Source organism: Dasypus novemcinctus, chromosome 14 (genome assembly GCF_030445035.2).
Source record: "Dasypus novemcinctus isolate mDasNov1 chromosome 14, mDasNov1.1.hap2, whole genome shotgun sequence".
NCBI lineage: Eukaryota > Metazoa > Chordata > Mammalia > Cingulata > Dasypodidae > Dasypus > Dasypus novemcinctus.
The window spans coordinates 95,324,116-95,347,348 of NC_080686.1; the positions used below are offsets into that span (position 1 = coordinate 95,324,116).

The 23,233-nt window shown below is 34.7% G+C and overlaps 1 protein-coding gene across 3 annotated transcripts in view; it reads left to right on the forward strand.

Moving 5' to 3' along the window:
• EFR3A (EFR3 homolog A) overlaps positions 1–22,331 on the forward strand; it is a 131,436-nt gene extending 109,105 nt beyond the window's left edge. For all 3 annotated transcript variants that reach the window (XM_004464858.5, XM_071208034.1, XM_071208035.1), the window contains 3 exons: positions 11,301–11,404; positions 11,928–11,977; positions 19,949–22,331. In XM_004464858.5, the coding sequence (XP_004464915.1) occupies positions 11,301–11,404; positions 11,928–11,977; positions 19,949–20,054 (260 nt within the window). In that variant the 3' untranslated portion in view covers positions 20,055–22,331. The remainder of the gene's footprint in view (positions 1–11,300; positions 11,405–11,927; positions 11,978–19,948) is intronic.
• The last annotated feature ends 902 nt before the right edge of the window (positions 22,332–23,233 follow it).

A 23,233-nucleotide genomic window follows, 5' to 3' on the forward strand; every position in this document is an offset into this window, starting at 1 on the left:
AATTTTGGGGGGGCACTTTTTACTTTCCTAGTATTTTCCTAGTTCGTTCGGTGCTTGTTTAGATTCCAGAATAAATATGGGTAACAGGAAAAGAAAAGAAAAGAAAGTACGGTTGGCTTTTATATAAATATGTAATTGATTTAGCTGTGTTCTTTGGGCCTTTAATTGTCTTTTTGCATGATAGATAAGTGTTTTCCTTCAAATAGACTGACTTTCTTAAAGCTATGACAGCATAATCACAGTATATTTTAATGTCATCCTTATTTGGTGTCTAGGATTCAAGTAATCTTGACTTTATACACAGCATGAATTTGGAAGTAAATTTTTTAAAACATAAGCTGACTGAGATTGTTAGCAGGCACGAGAGTTTTTCATTTAATCCTTGTCATTTTATCAGTGAGAACATTGAAGGAGAGAACTTAACTAACACTCCTGATATCATACAGCTGGTAAATGATAGAGCCAACTTTCAAACCCAGGTCTGACTCCATAATCTGTTCACTTAACTTTGATAAAACATTGCTCTGATGTTTTTTTCTTTAGTCTTTATGTAAATAAATTGCATCTTACATAATATGCCTTTTTTTTTTATGTCTCTATTAAGTATTAGTATTAATTACTACTGGCTTAGTGGATGTCTTGATCTCAATTTGTTTCATGCTAAATATATTTAGAATAAGAAGTTCAAGCTTTCAGTATTAATAAAGTTAGGAATTATTTTGATGACTAAAGAAAACAAATTCCAGACCTGTGGGTATAAGGGTGAATCCTCCATTTGGGGAGAGATCCCTGTATAGTCCAGGTAGGGAAAAAATTGACCCACATTTGTTCAGAGGTAATAGAATAGGAAAATCTTTTTTAGGGGAAGTAAAGTATTATGCCACCAACACTTTTTCAAATTTTATGTAACATGAAATATTTTCTGACCTTTTTTGCCAAGTAATGCTTCATCCAATAGGCTTTTTTCTGATTGCAACACAATATCAAGTTTGCCAAAAATAAGTTAATTCTGACAGTAAGCAATTTTAAAATTATATATAAGGTACTTGAAGGGATTTAAAGACAATAAGGTATGTTGAAGAATTTACAGTGGAGGGCAGTGGTTCTCAGAGTGTGCTGTGGACTTCTGGGAGTGTCCATGAGGGAAAAAGTATTTTTGGCATAATACCAAGACATTATTTGCCTTTTTGCTGTATTGCTTAGTATGAATTTAGGTAGTGGCATCACACTATAATAGTACTACTTGTACCCTTCGGAGCCATGCACTCAGTTTAAAACAAAGATTTTACTTAAGAATATCCTTGATGAAGTAGTATAAGTTACTGATTTTATTAAATCTTAACTCATGAGTACATAGTGTTTTTAATGTTCTGTGTCATGAAATTGGAAATACACATAAAACACTTCTCTGATTATCTTGAGTCACAAGCTGACCTAGTCATTTTTTAATATAGAACATTTTTTACCTGAAGGAAAAAAAAAAGCACTAACAGAAAACCTGTATTTGGCAGCAGGCACTTTCTCAATAAATAAATAATTGAAATGGGCCTGTGACTTCAAGGGAAGAAAAAGCCGACAATATTTGCTGTTTGGAACACGTAGCCACCACTGTGAGTTTGACAGCTCCCCAGCATTTAAAAACGTTTCTAACGTGATCAGTGATGATGCTAACAAATATGATTAATATGCATATTCACACATTTGGAAGTTTTGTATGTCAGCAAACCAGTATTTCAAATGACCATTGCATGATGTTATAGTGTCATATATGTGTAAAAGATCCAAAGTATAAAATAGATCAGTGGATTTTTTTTTCTAGTAAGTCTTTATTAAAGTTGTAAACTTACAAAACAGTCATGCACATACAACACCCTGCAACCAACCTTCTACATTGCTGTGGAACATTTGTTGCAAATTATGAGATAATATAATCAGACTACTACCAGTAACTGCAGTCTGTAGCATACATTTGCTGTATTTTTTCCATACACCCCGATTATTAACACAGTACATCTTTGGCATTAATGCAAGAATATTACAGTATTGCTGTTGACTGTAGTACATAGGTTACATTAATTGTATTTTTCCCATGCTTCTCCACATTCTTAACCACCTTGAAATAGTGATGTATTTAATATATTTGCTCTAGTTCATAGAAGGACATTCTTGCATTTGTACTATTAACCACAGTTCTCATCTTCCTCTGGATTCTCTATGTTATTCATTCCCTAGATTATTCTCTAATTTCTTTCAATTTCCATTACATCCCTAGACTACCCTTTGCAGCCACAATCCTATTTATAAACCAGCTGTGTTAGTTCTGCTCACTATAATGTGTCACCATCAACTATATCCATTTCCACACTTTTACAGTCAAGTTAATGAAAACTTCTAATACATTCAGCATCAGTATTCCTCATAACCTATACTCTAGGTTTTAACTCCACGCGTTTATTTAGTTCATATTAGTGAGACCATGCAATATTTGTTCATTTGTGTCTAGCTTATTTCACTAAGCATAATGTCTTCAAAGTTCATCCATGATATCACGTGTCCCACTTTCATTTCTTCTTATAGCAGCATAGTATTCCATCATGTGTATATACCACATTTTGTTTATCCATTCATTGGTTGATGGACACCTGGCAGTCCATCTTTTGGCAGTGGTAAATAACGTTACTATGAACATCAGTGTGCAAATGTCTGTTTGCACCACAGTTTTCAGTTGTGGATATATTGCTAGTAGAGAAATTGGTGGATCATATGGCAGTTCTATATTGACTTCCTGAGGAACTGCCAAACTGTCTTCCACAGAGACTACACCATTTTACATTCCAACCAATAGTGAAGGAGTGTTCCTATTTCTCCACATCCACTTTAACACTTGTTTTGTTTTTTAACAATGGCTATTTTATGTGATGTGAGATATCTTACTGTCAATTTGATTTGCATTTCCCTAATAGCTAGTGATATTGAACATTTTTTCGTGTGTTTTTTGACCATTTATATTTCTTCTTTGGAGAAATGTCTAAATCTTTTGTCCATTTTTTAATTGGATTGCTTGCTCTTTTATTATTGAGTTGTATCAAACCCTTATCAGATATGTGATCTCCAAATACATTCTCCCATTGAGTGAGCTGCCTTTTCACCTTCTTGAAAAAGTCTTTGCATCACAAAAGTGTCTAAGTTTGAGGAGGTCCCATTTATTCCTGCCTTTTTTTTTGTTGCTCGTGCATTTGATGTAAAGTTTTAAGAATCTACCACCTACCACCAGGTCTTGAAGATGTTTTCCTACACTTCTAGGAACTTTCTAGCTTTTATATTTAGGTCTTTGGTCCATTTTGAGTTAATTTTTGTGTAATGTGTGAGATATAGGGGTTCTCTTTCTTTCTTTTGGCTGTGGATATCCAGTTCTCCTAGCACCATTTATTGAATAGACTATTCTGCCCCAGCTGTGTTTGTTTGACAGCCTTGTTAAAATTCACTTGACTATAGATGTGAGGATCTGTTTCTGAACCATCAATTCAATTCCATTGGTCTATGCGGACATCTTTGCCAGTACCATGCTCTTATTACCACTATAGCTTAACATTTTAAGCTACAGTGATTTCAAATCTAAAATAGGATTTAAAGTCTGAAAGTGAAAGTCCTCCAACTTTGCTTTTACTTTTCAAGGTGTTTCTGGCTACTTGGGGTCCCTTACCCTTCCAAATAAATTTGATAATTGTGTTTTCCATTTCTTTTAAAAATGCTGGTGGAATTTTTGTCAGTATTACATTGACTCTGTATATCAATTTGGGTAGAATTGACATCTTAATATTTAGTTTTCCAATCCATGAGCACATAATATTCTTCTGTTTAGGTCTTTTTATAAATTCCTTTTAGCAAGGCATTGTAGCTTTCTGAATACAAGTGCTTTATTTCCTTGGTTAGGTTTATTCCTAAATATTTTATTCTTATAGTTGATATTGTAAATGGAATATTTTTCCTGATTTCCTTCTCAGATTGCAGATTACTAGTGTATAGAAACAGTAGTGATTTTTGAGTATTGCTCTTGCAATACTCTACTGAATTGTTCTATTAGCTCTAGCAGCTTTGTTGTAGATTTTTTGGGGACTTTCAGGGTATAAGATCATATCATCTGTGAATAGAGAAAGTTTTACTTCTTCCTTTCCGATTGGATACCTTTTATTTCTGTTTCTTGCCTGATTGCTATAACTGGAACCTCTAGCACTATATTGAACAACAGTGGTGACAGTGAGCATTCTTGTCTTATTCCCAATCTCAATGGAAAAGCTTTCAGTCTTTCACCATGGAGTATGTTAACTGTGGGTTTTTCATAATATGGCCTTTATCATGTTAAGAAAGTTTCTTTTAATTCCTTTTGTAGTATTTTTTATCAAGAAAGGATGCTGTATTTTGTCAAATGCCTTTTCTGCATCAGTCAACAGGATCATATGATTTTTCTTTTTTGATTTATTAGTGTGGTACAGACACACATATACACACATATTAATGTGGTACATACATAATGCATATATACACACACACACATATATATATACATGAACACTAAAGGTCAAGACTAAATGAAATGACATGTCAAAAAAAAAGCTTTTGTTTAAAAGCTGTGAGAGCCAATTTTTATCTCTGTTTAAAAGATGTCAGCAGGTTAACAGAGTCCCAGGTAGGTTAATAGCAAAAAAAATAACAAGCCAGCTATACAACTAATTCCTTTCAGCCTGAAAATCAACATGATGAAGACATCTCAAGAATTATAGTCTGACTTCTTGAACCATCCTTGCATGCCTGGTGTAAAACCCACTTGATCATAATCAATATTCTTTTAATGTGTTCTTGAATTCAATTAGCAAATATTTTCTTGAGGATTTTTGCATCTGTATTGATTAGGGAAATGGGTCTGTAATTCTGTTTTTTCATAATCTTTATCTGCCTTTGGTAGTAGGGTGATAATTGGCTTCATAGTTTGGTAGTTTTCCTTCTTATTCAATTTTTTTGGAAGAGCTTGAGTAGGATTGATATTAAATCTTCTTTGAGTTCTTTCCCCTGTGAAACCATCTGGTTCTGGGCTTTTCATTTTGGGGAATTGTTTGATGACTGTTTCAATCTCTTTTGATTAGTTTGTTGAGGTCTTCTACTTCTTCTAGGGTCAGTGTAGGTTTTTCGTACATTCCTAGGGATTTTTCCATTTTTTCTACATTGTCTAGATTGTTGACATACAGTTGTTCATAGTATCCTCTTATGTTCTTATTTCTGTGGGGTCAATAGTAATATCCCCATTTTTATATCTTATTTATTTGCATCTTCTCACTTTTTCTCTTTTGTCAGTCTAGCTAAAGGATTGTCGGTTTTGTTAATCTTCTCAAAGAACCAACTTTTGGTTTTGTTACTTTGTTCTCAATTTCCTTTATTTATGCCCTGGTCTGTGTTATTTCATTTCTTCTGCTTGCTTTGGGGATTGGTTTGTTGTTCTTTTTCTAGTCCCTCCAGCTGCGTAGTTAGGTCATTGATATTACCTCTTCTTTTTTAATGAAAGCATTGAGGTATGCTATAAATTTCCCTCTCAGGACTCCCTTCACTGCATCCCATTGATTCTGATACATTGTGGTCTCATTTTCATTTGACTATAGATATTTATTGATGTCTCTCACAATTTATTCTCTGATTATTTAAGAATATGCTGTTTAATATCCATATATTTGTGAAATTTCCCAACTTTAGTCCTTTATGATCAGAGAAAGCGCTTTGTATAATTTCGATCTTGTTGAATTTATTGATATCTGCTTTGTGACCCAACATATGGTCTATTCTGGAGAAAGATCCATGAGCACTTGACAAGAATGTATATCCTGCTGTTTTGGGGTGCAATATTCTGTATATGTCTATTAGGTTTAGTCCGTTTATCATATTATTCAAGCTCTCTGTTTCTTTATTGATCCTCTACCCAGATGTTCTATCCAGTGCTGAGAGTGGTGTATTGAAGTCTCCAACTATTATTGTAGAGACATCTATTTCTCCCTTCAGTTTTGCCCATCTTTACCTCATGTAATTTGGAGCATCCTGACTAGTTGTATATACATTTATGATTGTTATTTCTTCCTGGTGACTTGCCCCTTTTATTAATATATAATGTCCTTCCTTGTCTGTAATAACAATTTTGCTCTTAAAGTCTATTTCAGCCAATATAAGTATAGCTTCTCTGGCTTTTTAAAAAATTTTTTGATTATTGGATGCATGGAATATCTTTTTGCAGCCTTTCACTTAATTCTCTTGGTATCCTTGGGTCTAAGATGAGTCTCTTCTCAACAGCATGTAGATGACTCATATTTTCTAACCATTCCACCAGTCTGTGTCTTTTGATTGGGGAGTTTAATCCATTAACATTCAGTGTTATTACTGTAAAGGCAGTCCTTTCAACCTTTGGTTTTTATCTTTTCACCACTCTTTTTACACTTGTAGTTACTTTTACTAATATAATCTTCACCGAGACTCTCTTCCAAGCCTCTCTCTCCTGTCTTTTCTTTTCAGGCTGTAGCACCCCCTTTAGTATTTCCTGCAAAGCCGGTCTCATAGTTCCACACTCTCTCCATTTCTGTTTATCTGTGAATATTCTAAACTCACCCTCATTTTTGAAAGACAGTCTTACCATTTATAAGATTCTTGGCTGGCAGTTTTTCTCTTCCAGAATCTTAAATATGTCAGACCACTGCCTTCTTGCCTCCATGGGTTCTCATGAGAAATCAGCACTTAGTTTTTCTGAGTGTCCCTTGTTTGCGATGCATTGCTTTTCTCACTGCTCTCTGAATTCTCTCTCTGTCTTTGGCATTTGATATTCTGATTAATATGTGTCTCAGAGTAGGTCAATTTGGATTTATTCAGATGGGAGTACATTGTACTTCTCGGACACAGATATCTATGTCCTTCAGTAGGTTGGGAAATTTTCAACCATTATTTCTTCAAATATTTCTTCTGCCCCTTTTCCCTTCTCTTCTCCTTCTGGTATACCCATGATGCATAGGTTTGCACATCTCCTGCCATCGTTTAGTTCCCTGAGACCCTGTTCCATTTTTTCCATTCATTTCTTGTTTTATGTTCACTTTCAGAAGTCATGTCATCAAGATTACTGATCCTTTCTTCTCTCTCCTCGAATCTTCATGTATATTCTTCCAGTATATTTCTAGTTTCAGTTATTGTGCCTTTCATTCCAATAGGAGCATTGTTTTCCTCTGTGTGCTTTCAAATTCTTTGTGTCCATCCAGTGTTGTCTTAACAATTTCTTTAGCCATCTCACTGAATTTATTAAGGAGATTTGTTTGAACATCTGTAATTAGTTGTTTCAACTCCTTTATGTCATCTAAAGGCTTATCTTCTTCCTTTGACTGGTTCATAGCTTCCTGTTTCTTGGTATTGATTGTAATTTTTTTGTTGGTGTCTTGGCATCTGGCTTACTAGATGTATTTATTCTGGGTGCGGTTTTTCTCTTTAGTTTAGGGCTTTCTTGCTGGTTGTGTAGTAGGAGCTAATGATATAGTTTGTACTCTAAGCTGTGGAGGCTGAAGCTGCCTTTGTTGCCCTAGGAACCAATGAAGCTTCTTCTACCTTTCTTCTCTGTGTAGGAATGGAGCAGCAGTCATGTGTAGTAATCCCAACCATGCAGGCCAAGACCATCTTTTGTTGCCCAGAGTGACTCATAAAGCTTCTCTTCCTTCCCTGCCTGGGCGAGCATGGAGCTGCAGGTGCAGACAACAAACTAAGCCATGTGGGTCAAAACTGACTGCAGGGAAGTGGATTTGGCTCAACTAATAGAGCTTCTGCCTACTATATGGGAGATCCAGACTTCAAACCCAGGGCCTCCTGACCCATGTGGTGAGCTGGCCCATGCACAGTACTGATGTGTGCAAGGAGTGCCGTGCCACGCAGGGGTGTCCCCCGCATAGGGAAACCCCATGCAAAAGGAGTGGACCCTGCAAGGAGAGCCACCCCACGCAAAAAAAGCACAGCCTGCTGAGGAGTGGTGCCGCACACACAGCTGAAGCAGCAAGATGACACAACAAAAAGAGGCACAGATTCCCAGTGCCACTGACAGGGATGCAAGTGGACAGAGAAGAACACACAGCGAATGGACACAGAGAGCAGACAACAGGGAGGGGGAGTGGGGAAAAGGAGAGAGAAACAAAAAATCATTAAAAAAAGAACTGCTGTTGACCAGGTAGACTAATGTAGCTCTGGCCCCTTTTCTCATCTGCTAGGGGTGGGGATGGACCCTCTGGAGTGTCCAACAGTCTAATCCTTGTGGGCCAAAAGTGCCAGCAGTTGCCCTGAGAGGCTGAGGGAATACTGTCCCTTCTGTCCTTTGAGGGGTGAGGATGGAACCATTGGTGCCCAACAAACTAGTCTGTGTAGACCAAAAGCACCTGCAGTTGCTCAGGGAGACTGAAGAAACACAGCTCCCCTCCTAACCTATTGGTGGCCAGGGATGGAGCTACAGGTGTCCAGCTATCCAATTTGTGTGGGCTAAAAGGGCTGAAGAAATACTAGTCCCCTTCTGTCCTGTGGGGTGGGCAGGAATGGTATCGAATGCATTCAACAAACCAGTCTGTTCAGGCCAAAAGCACCTGCAATTGCTCAGAGAGGCTCCCCTCCTACCCTATTGGAGGGTAGGGATGGAGCTCCAGGTGTCCAACTATCTAGTCTGTGTGGGCTGAAAGAACCTGCAGTTCCCCAGAAAGGCAGAAGAAATACCAGCCCCCCTCCTATTCTATGCAGGGGTGGGGATGGAATTGAAGGTGCTCAACAAACCAGTCCTATCCTACTGGGGGCAGGGATGGAGCCACATATGTTTGACTCTCCAGTCTTGCCGGCCAAAAGCACGTGGAGTTTCCCAGAGAGCCTGGTACAGGTCCTGCCAGAGGTGAGGCTGGGGCATAGGCTAGGGCTGCAGTCCCATCTGCATGGAAAGAAGCCAGTCACTGCCTTCACTGTGATTTTCAGTCAGCCCCGCATCCCCTGAAGTTGGGGGTGGAGTTCAAATGGCAGGTATAGGCCTCTTTCTGACTTGGACAGGTTCAAATGTTAGCTGTTCTTAGGATTATACTCTAGCCAGCCAAATTTACTAATAAGTAGCTGAAGTCTGTGCCAGAATGTCTTTTCCTTCTTCATTTTCGGGAAGTGGAGTTTCCAAATCCAGCCACGGAACAGCTCCCGAGGCTGCTTGCGCTGCCAGTAGAGGATGGGCACCGGCCTCCTCAGCATGGAGTGTTCTACTCACGAATCTTCACTGCAGATGGGCATTCTCCTCATTCCATTCTTTCAAGGATGTTCCAGTATGCTCTTCTGTCTCCTGGGTCCCCCAAACATGTGCTTTAGATAGCTCTGGGTGGTTACTAACTGCCCTGAAGGACAAGCTGACCCTTGGGAGCACCTTACTCTACCACCGTCTTGGTTTCTTCTAGACCAGTGGATTTTAACATAACAATACCATTAATAATATTTCAGATACCAGATGCCTTAACTAACTTAAGAAACTACCATAAAAGAATCAAAAATGAATACCCATAATTATGTGAAAAGGTCATTAAAATACTTTTTCCTCTTCCTAGTATGTATCTGTGTGAGGTTGGATTTTTTTAATATACTTAAACCAGAATAACATATAGCCCCAGATTGAATGCATTTGCAGATAGGATAAGCTAGAAATTAAGGAAATTTGCAAACATATAAAACAATGCCACTCTGTTAACTTTTTTTTTTTCAGTTTGGAAAATATGGGATTTTTTTTTCATTAAATAAATTAGTTTTTTTTATGTTAACATGTAATGGGTTTCTTATTTTATAATGATTTTTTTAAGTGTCTCACTTTTTTGTTTTAAGATTTATTTATTTATTCCGGCCCCCGCTCCTTGCAGCTTGCTTGCTGTCTGCTCTCTGTCCATTCGCTGCATGTTATTCTGTGTCTGCTTGTCTCCCTTTGTTGCAGCATCTTGCTGTGCCAGTTCTTCACAGGCGTGGACCGTCAGCTCTCTGCGGGTGCAGGCCAGCCTGCCTTCACAAGGAGGCCCCAGGACGCAAACCCACCCAAGGGCTTCCCGTATGGTAGATGGGTGCCCAATCGATTGAGCCACAGCCACTTCCCTAAGTGTCACAGTTTTATATTCTAATATGGAAAAATCAGAAGATATAAACCAAAGCTCTTTGGTATTCTCAATAATTTCTTAGAGTTTACAGGAGTGTTGAAGCCAAAAAGTCTGAGAACTGCTGGTCTAATGCATGGAAAGCAAACCTTGTTACCTTCAGGCCAAATTAGGTAGAAGTATTTTGAGTTTGGATACTTCAGAGATGTATGCCCCAGCTTACCCAAGTAATCTTATCTCCTTCTGTTTCATATGACCTGATTTAAACATTTGTTTCCCAGCTGGCTCCTGGCACATTTGAAATTATGAACAATAGAGAGATGATCATAGTTCTGCATTATAGTCATTAAGAATGTTCAGCTATGTTACCTGCCACAGTTTCCTTTCTGCATGTTACTTCTGCTTATTAAACCTTGCTAATTGTTACCTACATTTTGACAACTTGAAAAGAGCTTTATTTAAACAACCTGGAACTAATGTATTTCTTCCTTTGAAATTTTCAAGTAGGAAGTAAAATCTTGGAAAGTTATTGAGTTGTTATAGTAAGCCATCAATAGATGAGCCATGATTGGCCTCCTTTCAATACATGTAAGTGACCAGACACAGTTACTGTATTAATGGCATGAGAAAGATATTTATTATTTTACTCTCTCTCAAACTTTGGCCAGATCACAAATCGTCTTAAGATAAAATAACCTTTTTCAAATTGTGGCAAATATATTGAAAGGCTAGGTTAGTATGGTGCCAAATAGCTCATTATTCCATTCAATAGCAGTATTCAGTTCACAAACATTTAGCACCTCGTGTGCTAGAACACAACTGTTCATAAAAGTCATCCTTCAGGAAGGACCTTGAAAATGTTTGACTTGTAAGAAGTTAATCATGCTTGTGCTTTTTTTATTAAAAAAGTTTATGAAAGAGAATTTTTATGCTGTGTCATTTTAACTCTTTAGATTTTATATGTATGTGCTTTCTAGCCTTAAATGAGACATTTCAAGGATGTGATGTACTTTGTTTTTTTCCTCAAGAAATTAGCCTTTTAAAAATGTCCTTATTTTTGTTTTGTGTATCATTTGCTTTTATGGTCATTGGTAGAATTCTGTAAAATTCTTTATTCCTTTTAACCTGTCTTTATAAACTTTTATATAGACACCAGTGGAATGGAAGAACAGGAAAAAGAAAAGAGGCGTCTTGTGATAGAAAAATTCCAGAAAGCACCTTTTGAAGAAATAGCAGCACAGTGTGAATCCAAAGTAAGTGAACAAATGGTGAAGGGTTTGGAGTAGAGTTTGATTTTGTGGAAATGCTTTTTTGGTAATTGGGTTGGTAGATTCCAAGCTTTAGTCCAATTAATAGAACACAAGGTGATGTAGCTGATGGAATGAAAACTCTGAAGGCATAGCTGTGAAGTCTGACTAGTTTCTTTGTATAAGATAAGCTGATGAAAATGATAGATCACAAACTAAGTATTTATGATTATTGCTTTGATATCTTTTTGCACTGGTTTTCAATGATTTGCTGTGCATGTTTTGTTTATGCTTATTTGTTGGTTTAATTTTAGCAGTAAAACTCATGAAGTTAGAGACAACAAAATATATATATTAAATTCCAATATATGAGATAGATAAAACCAAAACATTAAAGCATTCGCTACTACCAGCTGAAAACTTAAAAATTTTTCTTGCTCTTAAAATTGCATTTGTATTCTTACATGTAGGTATTTGGAAAATAATAAATCCTTTATTAACTTTGGGTTTTTTTTGTTCTCTTTCTCAGGCAAATTTGCTTCATGATAGACTTGCTCAGATATTGGAACTCACCATACGGTAAGGTTTTGTTACTATGACAGGAGTTACACAACAACAAAATAGAAACTATAAGAACACTATTAGACACTGGCTGATTATGTTTAATTGATTGTGCTTTTCATTTAGGCATATTAAGGATAAAAACAATCTCATATATGTGCATTTTGCTCTCAGTAGCCATTCTCTTTACTAGTTGGAGCCTGGTGCCATTTCTTGTCCAGCTGTTTTCTAGTTCCCTTTTTAGACTGTTCATTCCTTCACAACAGTCCTCTAAGAAAATTTGGGTAATTTTGAAGACCCACATTTTAATATGATGTTTCACCAGGAAATTGCCCGTATTTGATTTGACTGCAGTTTAGTATGGTTCAACTCATAGCTCTTTCCAAGGCAGTAATGAGCCAGTGCCTCATTTGAAGTACTGAACTTTCTTGAGCTTTCCTAAGTCATATCCATTTGAATCCTGTTATAAGTTATTTTATGCTGCAGTATGTGTGGTGTCTAAAATACTTCAGTTATTGTGTCTATTTCTCAAATAATGCAGTATATGAAGGAGAGAAAAGTAGACTCCATTTTCCATCCAAGGAAAGAATTTCCACATATTCTTATTTTGACTTCAGTGTGAAAACAGGCCTTTGTGTAAGATAGCTCTGTAGAAGAGTCAAAGATAACTATGTTTATGGATTTTAATTTTTTACGTTAGCTGTATTTTTAATATTTTTAACTTGACTAAATCTTTTTTATTTCAACCCCAGGATCCTGCAACTAGAAGGGACAAGTTAGACACTGTAATCCACTTGCTTTTTTTACTTCAGCCATTTTTCTGTCTTTATATGGCAGGCACATTTTCATTAATGGCACCCTTCAGTCTGGGCACTTCCCCCACCATTCCTACCACCTGTGTGATAGTTCATATTGCCGGGTATGGACATTTACTTCTTGGATGCCTATTAGTTGTAATACTAAATGTCTACTTGTGGTTGATATTAATGTTACACTCTGTGCTTTGTCTATTAGTTCTGCTTATCCTCACCACAGCCTAAACAGTAGATAGATGTTTTTTTTTTTTCATTTTCCAAGTGAAGACATGAGGGTTAGAGAAGTAATGTGCTGAAGGTTATATAGCTAGTGAGTGGCAAAAGCCAAAATTCAGATCAATAGCCCATGCTTTTTTTTTTTTTCTTTTTTTCTTTCCTCTCTCCCCTCACCCCAGTTGTCTGTTGTCTGTGTCTATTTGCTGCGTGTTCTTCTTTGTCCATTTCTGTTGTTGTTAGTGGCATGGGAATCTGTGTTTCTTTTTGTTGTGTCATCTTGTGTCAGCTCTCTGTGTGTGCGGCACCATTCCTGGGCAGGCTGCACTTTCTTTCCCGCTAGGCTGTTCTCCTTACAGGGCGCACTCCTTGCGCGTGGGGCTCCCCAATGCGGGGTCACCCCTGTGTGGCACAGCACTCCTTGTGCACATCAGCATTGCACGTGGGCCAGCTCCACACAGGTCAAGGAGGCCCGGGGTTTGAACCATGGACTTCCCATGTGATAGAACAATGCCCTAACCACTGGGCCAAGTCCACTTCCCAATAGCCATGCTTTTAAAGAGAATGTTGCTAGGGACCATCATTTTATTTTTAGCCACAGTACCATAACTGTATGGATTTCATATTTTAGAATAATTATTATGACTATTTCTGTTTTATTGGTTTACAGCTGCTACTAATGTTTAACATTTATTGAACGCTTAGTAGTAGTAGTAGTTAACACTTATTGAACACTTATGATAGGCTAGGCATAGTGCTAGGTGCATTATTTCATTTAATATCTACAACAGACCTAATATTGGGTAGTGATTATTATTCTGTTACAGGTGTAGAAGCATGGCACATAGAAGTTAGGTAACTTAACCAAAATCATCTAGTAGGAAGTAGTAGTCCTGGGATAGCTTACATGATACACAGAAACAGACTTCATAGTGTGCCTTCAGAGTTTTCAGTTCCTCTCTCAGACATTTCCTCCTGTTTTTCTTACCCTGACCTCCAAACACAAGAAATGAAACAAAACTAAACAATATTATGCTGTAGTCTTCATGGTTCTTTCATTCACTGTGACCTGAGTACAATAAAAAATTACAAGAACTAGAAAGAAGATGGAAAATATGGGCAGAATAAGCAGCCCCACAGATGATTCTATTTTTAGAATTAGTAGACAAAGACCTTAAAACAACACACTAATACACACACGTCAAAGAATTTAAAGGAAAAGATAGAAACTATGTGTGAAGATATGGAATAATTTGCAGAGAATTAGAAACTCAAATTTCAATTCAAAAACTGAAAGATACAAGATCTGAAAGATAAACTTCCTTTGGCTAAGACTATAGAAGATTGAACAATGCAGAAGAAGAGATTAGTGAATTTGGAGACAGGTCAATAGAAGGTATTCAAACTGAAATAGAGAAAGAAAACAAAAGTGGTTGAAAAATGCTAAATAGGGGAGCAGTTACAGATGTAACTCAAGTGGTTGAACACCTGCTTCCCATTACAATCCTCATACATTCTATTCCTTGTACCTCCTAAGAACAAACAAGCCCCAAAACCATTTCCTGTTGGGGAACAGACATAGCTCAGTGGTTGAGCACCTACTTCCTATGTACAAGGTTCTGGATTCAATCCCAGTACCTCCTAAAAAAAACTACTAAATATTAAATAGAGCACCAGTTACCCGAAGGATAATATTACTGAGTCATATATAAATGAGATACAAACATTATTGGATACAAAGACAACCACACCTCTAGGCACATCATACTGAAACTGCTGAAAAGCAAAAACAAAGCAATGTTAGCATCAACCAGAGGAAAAAACACAGTGCCTATTGGGTAACAACTGTGTGAATATGTGACTTCTTAACAGAAAAAAATGCAAGCTGGAAGAAATGGAATAACATTTTTTTAAAGAGCTGAAAGAAACTGTCAACTCAGAATTATAGTAAAAAAGAGGCCATAAAAATTAGGGCAGAAATTAAAGACATTTTTAGAGAGACTAAAATTGAAGAGATTTGTCACCAGCAGGGTTATAGTATAAGAAATATTAAAGGATATATTTTAGGCTGAAAGAGAATTATAGCAAATGGAAACTCACTTGGATTTACAGGAAGGATTGAAGAACACTGTAATGATTAATAAAGGTGTATTAGGGTTCTCCAGAGAAACAGAACCAACAGGATACACACATAGATAAATTACAATATATTACAATATTGCTGTATTTATTACAACATGCTACATATTTTACATATATAATATTTGCATTTATATGTAAATATCAAGAGATCTATTTTAGGAATTGATCGATGTCACTGTGGGGACTGGCATGTACAAGTTCCAAAGGGCAAGCCCAAGTTTGAGACTCAGTGATTGTGAAGTAGACTTCCTCAGGAGAAGTTGACTGGCTGGAAGAGAGATAGGAATTCTGACTGCTGAAATCCTCAGTTCTTACTTTAAGGCCTCCAACTAATTGGATGAAGACTCTTCTCATTGCTGAAAGCAATTTCCTTTGGTGCTTATAGATGTAATCAGTCATAGATGCAGTCAACAGACTAATGATTTAAATCCATCTACAAAATATCCTTACAGTAAAAATCAGAGTAGTGTTTGCTTGACCAAACAACTGGACACCATAACCTAGCCATGTTGACACATTAGCACACACATCACAGTGAGTAAATATAAAAGATTGATTTTCTCTTTTCTTAATTACTTTAAAAGACAATTGATTGACTAAAGCAGAAACAATCATATATTGTGGGGTTTGTAATATATGCTAAAGTAAAATACTTGACAACAGTCACACAATGGAAGGAAGGAAGTATACTGTTTTAAGTTTCAGATATTACATGAAAATGGTATATTAGAAATAGACTGTGAAAAGTTAAAGATGCATACTGTAATCCTTAAAGAGCAGCCTCTAAAAAAATAACACAAAGAGGTACAGCTGAAAACTCAATAGACAAGACAAAATGGATATTAAAAAATCTTCAGTCCAAAAGAAGGCAGAAAAGCAGGGATAAAGGAACAAATAAAAGATGGGATAAATGGAAAACAGATAGCAAGATGGCAGGCTTAAAATCAACCAAAACGATAATTACATCATTTGTAAATGGAGTAAACATGAAGTCAGAGATTATGAAACTAGATTTTTTAAAAAGAGTCAATTTAATGCTCTTTATAAGAGGCATATTTTAAATCTAAAGTAGAAGGATGGAAAAAGAAATGTCAAGAAAACATTACTCTTGAGAAAGGTGGTATGGCTATATTGTTATCAGACAAAATAGACTGTACCACAGGGATAATTATTGGTGATGAGACATTTATAGTGGTAAAAGATCAGTTCATTAAAAGATATAACAACTCTAAATCTGTATGCACCCTAGTAAAAGCTTCAAACAATTGAAAATCAATACAACTAAAGAAAATTTTTAAAAATTCATTATTATAATTATAAATTTTAATACTCCTTATAGTAAAAGAAAACAAAAACTCAGAAAGAATATAGAAGATTTGAACAGTATTAACCAATTTAATTGACATTTAGAGAAATCTGAACAAACAGCTCTAGAATATAGATTATTTTCAAGTTCACATAACAATGTTCACAAAAATAGATGGATGTATGACTTTACAACAAGTCTTAAGTAAATGTCAGACTGAAATGTTATATTCTCTGGTGACAACAGAATTAAATTAGAATTCACTAATATGCATATCTAGAAAAATCCTGTATTTAGCAGTTTACACACTTAAAAATAACCCATGGGTCAAAGAAATCATGAGAGAAATTAGTAAACATTTTAAACTGAAAACATCATATCAACATTTGTGGGATGCAGCTAAAACAGTACTTAGGAGAAAATTTATAGTTTTGAAGTTTATCTTAGCAAAGCAATGGTCTTTTAAAAGCAGTGATCTAATAATCTTGTTAAGACACTAGAGAAAGAAGAACAAAATAACCCAAATTACATGGATGGAAAGAAATTGCAAAGAACAGAAATCAATGAAATATAAACAAACAGTAGAGAAAAGTAGCAAACCTAAGAGTTGGCTTTGAAAAGATTAATGAAATTGATAAATCTCTTAAGAAAAAGAGAAAACTTGAAAAAATTAATGAAATTGATGAATCTCTTAAGAAAAAGAGAAAATGCAGATTACTATGATTAGAAATGAAGGGCTATCTCTACAATATTATGAACAGTTTTGTGCTGGTAAATTTGAAAGTTTAGATGAAATGGGCAGGCAAATGCATTGAAAGACACAACTTACCAAAACTGGCAAAAGAGAAAATAGCCAGATAGCCCTATTATCTATTCAATACATTTGTAATTTAAAAGCTTCCTGTAAGGAAACTCAAACTTCATTTGGCTTCATTGCTGAATTTTTTCAAACATTTAGGTAAAAATAAATATAATGCCAAACTTAGACAAACTTTTTCAGGAAATAGAGGAGGAAACATTTTAAAATTCATGAGTCATTCTAACTCTGATACCAAAATGATTCAGGGATATTATTAGGAAACTAAAATTGACAGACCAGTAATCCCACATGAATGTGGTCATAAAAATCTTCTTTGCAATATTAGCAAATTGAATCCAGCAGTGTATAAAACTGTTCATATGGTCTAAAGTAAATAAGGTTATGAAGAAGGCAAGGTCAGGCTTACATTAGAGGAACAATTCACCATATTAACAGACTAAAAGAAAAAAATACACATGATCACCTCAGGAGTTGCAGAAAAAAACATTTAATAAAATTCAGTATTTATACTCAAAAACTCACAGAAAGTAGTAGAAGAGAATTTTCTCAGTCTGAAAAGGATAATTACCAAAAAATCTATTGCTAACATTATACGTTATGGTAAAAATCTGCCCTGACCCTTTCTGCCTAAAATAGGTAACAAAGCAAGGATATCCATAACACTGTTTCTATTCAGCATTATATTGGAAGTCTTAGCCACTGCAAGTAAGGCAAGAAAAAAGAAGAAAAATACGAAGATTAAAAGAAAGAAATAAAACTGTCTTTTCACAGATGCTATGTTTGTGTATATGGAAAATCCTAAGGAATCTACCAAAACAAAAAGGGACAAAAAAAAACTGCTAAAGTTAATAAATGAATTTAGCAGGGTCATAGGATTCAGTGTCAATATTCAAAAATTATTTGTATTTCTAAATGTGAGCAACAAAAAAAAAATGGGAATATGAAACATTAAAGCATACTATATCATATCATTTAAAAATAAAAATATTTATATATTTAATAGTATGCAATCCCTCTATTACAAATACAGAATGTTCTTGACAGAAATTAAAGAAGGCCTAAATAAAGGATAGATATACCATGTTTATTGATTGGAAGATCAAATATTGATGTGTTTCTTGCCATTTCTCCCCAAATGCATCTCTTCTTAACAGAATCCCAATCAAAATCCCAGCAGACTTTTTGTGGAGACTGATGAAAATTCTAAAATTTATGTAGAAATAGAAAGCACCTCAAGTGGCCAGAACAGTTTTGAAAAAGAAGAAAAAAGTTGGAGAATTTATACTACATGATTTCAAGACTTTAATGTAAAGCTGGAGTAATCAAGAGTAGTAGGTTAAAGATCAAGACAGTAGAATGGAAACTCAAATAGTCCCAAACTTATATGTTCAAGTGATTTTTGATAACGGTATCAAAACAATTTAATGGGGAGAAGGAAGTCTTTTGAACAAATATCCCAGAACCGAATAACCAAAAGGAAGAATATTAACCTCAGCATCTACCTTTCACCAAACACAGATATTAATTCATTTTGGATAGTAGACTTCATTGTAAAAGCTAAAACTAAAACTTCTGAAAGAAAACATAGGACAGAATCTTCTTAATCTTGGAGTAGGCAAAATTGTCTTAGTACACAAAAAAGAACTAACCCTATAAGAAAAAAATGATGTATTGGGCTTCATTAAAATTAAAAACAATCTCAGAAGACTCCATTAAAAAAAATGAAAAGGTCAGCCATAGACCATGAGAAAATATGCACAATACATGTATCTGACCAAGCACTTCTACAACTCAAAAAGAAAAAGAAAAACCCAATTTTTAAATTGGCAAAGACTTGAACAAACATTTCACAAAAAGAAAAATTTTCAAATTGCCAGTAAGCCACATGTAAAGGTGTTTGATATCATTAGTCAACAAGAACAGTCTTAACTTATTCTTGCATAGGAAGTTAATATTTTTTAGGGAAAGTAATAACTGGTTCTTGGATAGAAAGTTAATATTTTTTAGGGAAAAGAACAAATATTCAATAAATCTTGTTTGGATAATGCTTATAATTATTGTGCTGTAAGGGAGAAGATAATTCCCATTTCGCTTATTTTACCAAAATAAAATTTTTTAACTTTTTGTTTAGAAAAATACATAGAAACACTGTATAGGTGTATATGATTATAAAACAGGTACACTCAAATGCTGAAAGTATAAATTACAGATATTCTGGCACTATGTACCAAGGCCAAAATGGTGAATACAGTTTAACCGAGAAATTCTGTTTCTAAGACTATAATCAAGGAGACAGGATAAAATTATGTGTTATAAAAATAGACTTGTAAGCCTTATTTATAATAATAAAAAGGAGAATGAACCTGAACTTACTGCCTAGATTTAAAAACTGGAGGAGATTAAATCAATTATACTATCTCCATATAAATACCATGCAATCATCAAAAAGAGTATAATATATGTATGTGTGAAAGATTTCTTTTGCTAGGTAAACAAAGCAGCTTACAAGAATAGATTCAAAAGAAAATGTCTGTGTTAGATATTTTCCAGATCTCTTTTCAACATAGCCTGGTAGCTGGCCAACAACTGCATCACATTGATCTCTGCAGTTAAATCTTTGTCATTTGCAGATACTAGGGTAGAATGCTTTGTGAAATGAACAATATTGACAGTGTCTTGTTCTTCTTTTACAGCCCTCCTCCAAGTCCATCAGGAACACTGGCCATTACTTCCGGACATGCCCAATACCAGTCCGTCCCAGTCTATGAGATGAAGTTTCCAGATTTGTGTGTGTACTGAATGGCTCATGAAGACCTCAGGACAGTATTTTAAAGCCTAAAAATTAAGGCCAAGCTGAGTTTTTAGGGTTTACTTGATGCATATTATCATACATATTGGAAATAGTGATGGAACTTATATTTAACCAAATGCTTGGCGTACCATATTAGAAATTTCGGAACTATACATTATTTAGAGTACTTTTAAAGATAGATTTATGCCATGTTAATTTCTTTTGGGTTTCCTATTGGTTTTTAAAGTTAAACACATATTTGGTCCACTGTTACACAATATATTTTAAACTTTTCAAAAACATGTATGTTTTTTTTTTAAATTAAGCCTTCCAAGGATTAAAAATGTATGAAGTGACCACTGTACTTCTTCAGTGTCTGCACAACTGCTTGGAAATAGAATTGCTTTTGGTTTTGGTCATCTGCAAAAGTAAATACATACAATTATATTCCTTATCCAGGGGCTGCAAAACCATTCTGTGGCTTTTTGTCCCCATGTTTTAGATAAGGCATCCCTGAATTTGTTTACTATAGTAACATGACAGGCATTCCTCAACTTGTTTACAGTAATAAGTTACCTAATGAATAGTATCCCTAGAATATTACCCTAAAAATCACCATACTTTAAGTATAGTTGTTGTAATACTGTGTTTCCTGCTGAGAGTTTGACCATCCTACTTGAGAGGCTTTAGAACTTACTCTTGGAGAACCGAACTGTGCAATATTTTTACATCTTAAGATGTATTAGTTTACAGGCTATGCTTTGAAATTATTGTAGTATTTTGCCGTGACTCATTAATCAAATGAGATATGTATTTAGTATAGGAAACAAAAAAAGACATTTAAAAAGTTATTAGTTCACCTGTGAAGAGTCTGTACCTTTCTATTAAGAGCACATTACTATGTATTTTTACATTGCACATGGTTTTAAATTCTTGTAGTCAAAAATTACCCAAATAGACTTTTGATTTGAACCATAACTTGTATGTAGCTCTTTTTAGGATTAGTTATATTTTACTTGAAAAGAATGCCTATGGTTTTAGCAATCAAGTGTGCTAAGGATTGTCAATTTAAGCTTCTAATGATTTAAGCTACATAGATTTCATGTACATTTTACATATGCATTGGCAGACCCATAGTGGTTTCTTAGTTATGTACATTTTAGTGAAGTCCATGAGATGATAAGAATTAACAACTTTCTTTATGAATCATTAACTTCTCTTAGGATACTTTTATAAAATCACCTTTTTACAATTCTGTCTTTTCAGATTAGATTTCTTTTTACATAAAACAATATACATATCACAAACGATAGCTTAAAGCAATTCAGGTTTTGTCTTTGTTTTTGTTTGAAAAATTGCAGTCAAGAATGGGATGTTATAACTTTATGGTTTTTGAGCACCTTTATAGAAACAGAAAATAGTAATGAAATAGAACAAGCATTTGTGAAAATTTTTTAATATTTAAATCAAAGTGCTCTCATCCCTAGAAACATATTAAATGTGATTCTAGTCACTTAAACCTATACAAGTATACTAAACCATCCTGGGTTGCTTGTTAAATGTAGATGAATAAGACCTTATTTTCAGAGTGATAGTGACAGATTTACTAGCCGTATTGCAGCTGACACCAACTTCCCCTTCTGACCAGGTAAAATGTTTCACCATAGTTTTATGTTTTTATTATTTCCCTTTTTTCTGTATGTTTAGAGCAGGATATTAATTTTTGTCTGTGCATTTTAAAAAAAAATCTAAGCAGGTGAACATGCAAAAACAATCATCATCCACTTGGATGTCATTTTATAGATTAACACTGTGTGCTTTTGTATGAAAAAATATATATAATTTAATAGTATAAGAAAATATATATATTCATTTGCACTCATGCAAAATAGAAACTTAGCTCTACAAAATTTCTTGTTTCTCTGAGATTTAAAAATGCATGTATTGCATGTAAAGGAAAATCATTGGAATTAATGTTATCACCCTTTTTGGTTTCTCTATAAACTGTTGATAGAGGTTTTGTGGGGTTTATTGTTTTATTTCTTTTAAATCACAGAAGACTTCTACATATCCTGGATTGCTGAACTGGCCTTGTTAACAGTGCTTCTTAAGAAATGAACCTTTTCTTTGATTTATTCCTTACATGGTGTAGGGAATTCTGCAGGTAATAGATAGACTGTATTGTAACCAGTTTGAATATTGGAAGATTAAGGTTTGTTGAAGTTCACTGTATTACTTTATTTTTGTAGATATTTAAAACCCTTAATAAACTGTTAGTCATTCTTTTTTGCTGTATCAGTTTATTATATAACTCATTTTTTCTTGACATAGTTAATATTTAAATCTGAATACATACATACACACATAATTACTTCCTTAATAATAATGTTTCTGAATTCATTTTTTTTAGATTAATAGTACATTTTACCAGCAGTTAACTTCTCCTTCTTCTCATCTGAAAATGGAGCTAATTTGTCTTATAAATGATTATATATGTAATAAATATAATATAGTGAGTTTTTTAAAAATGCAGAAGTTCTCTGAGCAATTCATATGTAAGCAATAAAAAAACATCATATTACTAGTGGTATGGGGCTGGGGGAGGGGGACTTGGGAATTATTGCCTATTAATAGCTACAGATTTTCTGTGTTGAGTTGTAAAAGAGGTTTAATAATGGATAATGGGTATGGTAGTACAACATGTGAATGTAATACCATTGAATTATACACTTAGAAATAGTTTAAATGGGGAAATTTACATTATACATATTACAAATTTTTTTTTCATTTAAATGCTTTAGTGAAAATCAAGTTGCCATATAGATTCATTCTCATATCTAGGAAGTAGAATCATAACCAGCAATCATGACAAAAAATGTATAAATTGTTATCAGAATCCTTTGATCTTTGGGACTGTATCATCTTTAAGTTCCCTTCCAGCTCTAGTTTTTTATGATTCAGTCCACAGTATTGTTATGTTGTTTAGAATATTTTCTAAACAACATACTGAATTACTGTGTAATTCAGTCCACAGTATTGTTATGTTGTTTAGAATATTTTCACCAAATCATAAAATGTCAGAACTGGAAGAATCCTTAGAGGTCAACAAGTCTGACCCTGTGGCCTCTCTGGAACAGAATAAGACTGCTCTCTTGGTTTTGCGCCAACAAAATGGGCCCTAGAGAAG